At 45.5% G+C, this 5873-nt stretch overlaps 1 protein-coding gene across 16 annotated transcripts in view; it reads right to left on the minus strand.

The window, feature by feature from the left end:
• Nucleotides 1-5873, minus strand: part of CADPS (calcium dependent secretion activator) — a 479603-nt gene that overhangs the window by 473132 nt on the left and 598 nt on the right. For 13 of the 16 annotated variants that reach the window (XM_029242782.1, XM_029242794.1, XM_029242791.1 and 10 more), the window contains exon 2: nucleotides 5616-5811. In XM_029242782.1, the coding sequence (XP_029098615.1) occupies nucleotides 5616-5811 (196 nt within the window). Of the gene's footprint in view, nucleotides 1-5615 lie in introns of all 16 variants that reach the window. The other 3 variants (XM_029242780.1, XM_029242787.1, XM_029242779.1) reach the window with 1 other exon arrangement.

Below are 5873 nucleotides of genomic sequence, written 5' to 3' on the forward strand. Positions count from 1 at the left end.
TGTGTGTGTGTGTGTGTGTGTGTGTGTGTGTGTGTGTGTGTGTGTGTCCGCGCACGCGTGCACGCGCATACATACTCTCTGTCCCCCTCCCCTACTTTAGTATTTGTAATCAGCATCTTACAATTAAACACTATCTTATTCTCAATTTATTTGGTATCTTCCAAACTAGAACATAAGCTGACAATTCAGAAGCATATCTCAAAGCTATCTTCTGGTTCTGCCACGAAGCCAGAGAGAGAACTGGTCTTTTTTAGAACTTAGCTTTACGTTAGTAGAACTCTCCTGATCATTCCAACTTAAGTTGTATAGACACCGGGCCCCAAATACTGGTTATATTTCAATGTGATGGCCTATGGTTGTGTATTAAACTTGCTTTTGCCAGAAAAAGACCTTGGAATCATTTGACGTTTACCACTTTACAGAGTACAACTTTTTAGGAATGAAAGATTTAATTTCCTTTGTTCTTCAGTCCAGTTTTAGGGACGCAAAAGGCTATTCCAAGTGTGTAATGAGGCAAAAACTTCTCTTATTACTTTTTTGGTAACCTGCATCTTCAAAATGTCTCTACTAGCACCAGTGCATAACAGTTCCTGCCCATTGCATCAAGAAGATTGGGAAGGAAATGCCAAAAAGCATATTGAAAGAATTCAATTCTTTCCCTGAAGCAGAGAAAAACATATAATTCTTTTTGAAGGAATCCTGGGTTGAACAGTCATTTAGTTTTCTCAAAAGGTGAGAATATTTTATTTTTTTAAATGCAAATTGTATGTTGCCCTGACAAACAACCCTTCAGAACTTTGAATAGTGGAGCTAACCCAAGTGCCTCAAAGCACATCTGAATGCATGAATCACAATTATTGATTTAAAATACACACACGCACACACATATATAGTTCCCTAGCACTAGGTCTTAAATTTTACGAAAGTTATGGGTTTTTGAGTCATAAGTGAACAACAAAGTCAAAGAAGTTAATGAATAAAGAAGGAATTTCTCTGGCTAACAGTGACTCAATGTTAGCCATAATTTTAGGGCAAAATATAAGCTGAATCACATGGAAATGAGTAACTTGAACTTACAACACATTTGGCCTAGTCAACAGTTCTCTTGAATGAAGAATTCATATAGAACTGACACAACTTTAGGATTGCCCCTTTCTCTCATCACATACACACAGACACACATGTATACACACCTGCATATGCACACATAATATTCATTTTGGACCTTTGTAACCCAGGCGTTATGAATAGTTCCTAGCTAACTAAAAAAAAAGAAAAGGCAAAAAAACTAGTCATGTCAATTACACAGACTTCTTTACAGTGCCTGCTTTTACATTCCCTCAGGAACATCTATAAGTAGCTAGTTCACATGAGGTAGCCACTCATCACCATTACTACATAACTTAGAAACATATGGTGTAGCTCTGCCATGCCAACTTCTAGGTATTCACTCTAGCATTCTGACAAAAGAAGGAAAAACAAGTGCAGAACAGTTTTTCAAACTGTAATTTATCAGCTGCTGAAACATACATGGTGAGAGTCTGATGACTAGGTTTTTGTTGCGGTCATAAATTATCATTACCTCCATGTTATATTTAGATTCACAGTAGTACAAGGGAAATATACCTACAAATGATAAAATATTGAAACCGAGCAAAACCCTGTGCGGCTCCCAGGTACAAATGCTTTCTGTGTCCCCCTTTTCTTGTTTGTAGGAAATAGGCTTCACTTAACCTCTATGACCTTGTCTGAGTTCCAAAGGGCAGGTTCAGTTGCTAATCAGGGAAGGGATGGGATGCAGAGACAAGGCGGGAGCAGGCAAGAAACAAAAATGCAGCCTTGGGTCAGGGTCCTAGTTCCTCCTCAAGGAATTTGTAACACTACCCTGGAGCTCTTTTGCAGAACTAAGGCCCACACCCAGGTGGAAGAGGGCAACTTCTGGCTGAGCACAAGATTCCGGGAGCACCGCCCTGTTACATCACCACCAACCAACCAGAAGAAAGTCACACACCCTGCAGCCCTCACCCCAAATTCTCCCTATAAAAACCTCCCTCCAAACCATCAGGGATTTCGGGATTTTTGAGCATAAGCCATCCTGTTCTTCTTGCTTGGCTCTGCAATAAACCTTTCTCTGCTCCAAATTCCTACATTTCCATTTATTTGGCCTCACTGTGCCTCGGGCACACAAACTTTGTTCCGTAACGATATGTTTTCACATAGTCTGTTTCGAGTCCCCTCTTTTAAGTGGGAAGAGTGTTAGAAAGTCTAGGCATTCTCTTTCCCAGTACAAGTAAAACCGAAGTAATTAACTATCAGAATGATCCAGCAACAGCACCTTTTTCCTCTACTTCCCAAGTGTTCTTCTGAGCTAAAATGCATTTTTTCCCCCAGCTCAAACGGCACAGAAAGACTGACAACAGTCTGCTGTTGAGATTTACCAGCTAACAGCTCATCTCTCTCCTTCATACTCTTTATGAAGTTAGTGCTTAAACGATTATCTTGCCCATGTTGACTATTTGATAGGTGCCCAAAGGGGGAGGGGCAGGTCTTTCTCAACTCAAATAGAAATAATCCTGAGTAAAGAAGTACACGAGACATGCTATCTCTTCTATTTTTCATTTTAGAATATTCCTGGCCAGTGTTGTATATTAAAAAGATAGGATGAGAGAACTCCATGCGTAAATTCCCACTCTTTCACCTGTCTACACAGTGCTTTAGACAAATTACAAAACCTCTCTGAGTCTCAGCTTTCTTTTCTAAAAATGAGGATGTAATTCCTAAAATATGAAGAGAACTTAAAGTGATCTAAGAACAGAAATAGGAAGTTAGGTAAAAAACTAAGGAAATTTAAATAAACTGTAGATTTTAGTTAACAATAATGTATCGCTATTGGTTCTTTAATTTTAACACATGTACCATACTGCTGTAAGATAATTATAGGGGAAAACTGCGTCTGGGTTGTATGGAAACTCTCTGTACCCTTTTCTCAATTTTTCAGTAAATCTAAAACTCCTGAAAAACTAAAGTCTATTTTTTTTAAATGACCTAAGGTAGGTGCCTTGCATATAGTAGGTACTTGAAAAATGGCAGCCAGTGTTAATGACATAGACTATTTGGTTTCATAAAGTCTATTAAACTCTGTACAGTATGACCTTTTCCCCCCCAACTTTATGGAGATATAACTGACATAGAACACTGTGTAACTTTAAGGAATACAGCATAAGGATTTGACAATATGACCTTTTCCGCAGTTCAGCAATTCTTTTTCATAGGCAGTTCTTTCTCTACCCGACCCCATGCCACTCTATTCCCTTTCTCTACATCATTTTTCCTCTTTCTCTAGTTCATCCATTTCTATTCTACTACAAACTCACATTTACAACTAGTTTTTATTTCTCCAAGACTCAAAGTTCAAGCTTTCTACTTGGAGAAAAATAGCAGAACAGCTTTTTCCAGAAAGGCACAAAACACTTAAAGATATAGTAATGGGGAGAACTTGTTTTCTGTTGTAATAAAGAGATAGATATTCAGCTTCCCAGTATAGACAACAGCTGTGAGGCAGCTTTGCCGGGATATGTATTTAGTCTGCTGCAACAACCAAAAATAGTTTGACCAAATGCCAGTGTTATCAATCTGTCCTGGAGTCCGTCTGATATTAAGGTCATGTGTAAAAACAGAACTCACTTGCCCCTCAAAACCACAGCTTTGAATGGATCCAGGTAAAACATACCAAATCAGATCAGAAAAACTAGCCTCATGACAATCTTTCTCAGGTGGCTGAAGGTTCTGTTTAGAAGAAATGGGTCTTCATAAGAATGGCTTTCTTTCCCCATTGTGGTGCTGGATTTCAGCCTCTATTGGAAGGACAGAGCTATAGCGCCTTTTGACTGATAAAGGGAAGTTTGTTTTTTAACTTTTAAGTGACAACAGTTTTCATTGCCAAAAGAACAGGACATCTTTAGCGGGTGCTGTTAATAATGGGATAGATTTTGGAGACGGAATTGCCCCTGCTATAAAGACACAATTACCAAAATAATTCCAACCTGAAACTTGAAATATCAGGCCCTGTGGACCCAAACCCAACCTTAAAAGAATATCCAAAAACTTGTACTGTTCGGAGAATACTTTTGCTCTACTGTAGTTCAAAATCCTCGTTGAAAAAGCAAGGGACCACTGATGGGGGTTTGAGAGTGGAGTGTGTAGCCCACCTGCTCTTTCTCAACCAGGAAATGAGTTTTATTTCTAATAAAACTGATACCCAAGCTTGTGACAGCCGAAATAAATCATCAGCTCTGGGTGGTGTGTGTACGGATACAAGCAAAGCAAACAGAGAAATCTGTGCTAACTCAAGATAAGGGTAGATAAATATAGGAAAACCCAGCAGTCTACTACAGGCAGCACGTAATTCAGTCTCAAATGGCAGCAGCCGAGAAATTCACTATTTTAAGAAATTGGTCTCCTAACCTCGATGGGGTTACAGCTGGCTTTAATCACCCCTCACACCGCCCCTCTAGGGGCTTCACTGGTTTTTCTCTTAGTCCAGCTGCTGCAGATTCATCTAAAACAGACAGAACGGGATGCTTTCTTCACTCACTCACTGCAGCTGGGTACCTGACCCCTTCTCTTCTGGGCCGGCGCCCTCGACCTGCATTAACTAACCCCTCCTTTCTCTGGTTGGAGAACAGCTGATAGAAATAGACACTTTTTACACATCAAAGGCAGCCCAGAGCCTCCTCAGCCTTGCCAGCCTCAGACACAAAAAGCTTTTGATGCTTATAATTGCGAGGCTTTTTCCAGCTGCACTTTATCAAGCTAGCAGCGCCAGGGCTTGGAGGGCCTCGCAGAACCAGAAGGTGGCGGCGAAGTCACCTTGGGAAAAGAAGGGGGTCAGAGGGGGGAAGGCAGAAGGGGCGTGCCCCTGCTCTGGGGTCAGTGAGCAAGGGGAAGGGAGATTGGAGGGAAGCCCAGCCAGAGTGAAGCGATGTCCAAGGACCCCCGAGGCGACCCTAATACGTGATCAGCTGACCCGGGCAGAGGGAGGAGGGTGCCCTTCGCAGCATCACGGGAAGCTTCGCCTTCTGGGCTCGCTTCCTCCCACCTGCCCCTGCGGTTGCTCTCTGCCCGCGTTAGCCAGAGAGCGGCTCGGAGGCGCTCTACTCGCTCCGCACCGGAGCCCCCCCTCTGCCGGGTGCCCCCGCCCGCCCAGCGCACGCCCAGGAGGGCGGGCCGGGAGTTGAGCGCAGCCGCCCGGCGCCGGAGAGTGCTGGGAGCCCTGCAAGCAAGCCAGGCCTCTCTGGGCGCCGCGGGCTGCAAATCACTCCCCGAGCCTCCCGGGCCACAAAGCGGGACTTGCCCGCCTCGCTCCCCGACAGGGAGGCCGGGCACTGGATGCTGCGCTCCAGGCTCCTTGCCAGGCCCGGGCAGCTCCTGGCGCGCTCCGGGCTGGGTTGGGCCAGGCCCAGCCGCGGAGAGGGGGCCTCGTAACCCCTTCCCCCGGGCGCGGTCTCCTCTGCCTCCAGCTCCTCCTCGCCAGCTGCGCCGCCAGCTCCCATTGTGCGCCCCGCCCGCCTGGCGACATCCCGGCGCTACTCGCTGGGCCTCCCAGGCGCACCTACCTTCTGCTGCCGGCGAGCCATATCGGTGGGCTGCTTGGCGTTGAAGGGGTAGGCGATGCAGCGCATCACGAACACGTAGAGCTGCAGCCTCTTCTTCCTCTCCTCCTCCTCTTTCTGCAGCCGTTCCAACTCCTCCTTCTCCTTCTCGCTCGCGACCGACGGGCTGGGGCTGGAGGGCCGGCCGCCACCGGCGCGGCTGCTGGGCTGCAGCCCTCCGGCCCCGCCGCCGCTGCTCGCGCCGCTGCTCCCGCCGCCGCC

The sequence above is a fragment of the Monodon monoceros genome, unplaced genomic scaffold (genome assembly GCF_005190385.1).
Source record: "Monodon monoceros isolate NGI ecotype Baffin Bay Population unplaced genomic scaffold, NGI_Narwhal_1 Super_Scaffold_3, whole genome shotgun sequence".
NCBI classification, from domain to species: domain Eukaryota; kingdom Metazoa; phylum Chordata; class Mammalia; order Artiodactyla; family Monodontidae; genus Monodon; species Monodon monoceros.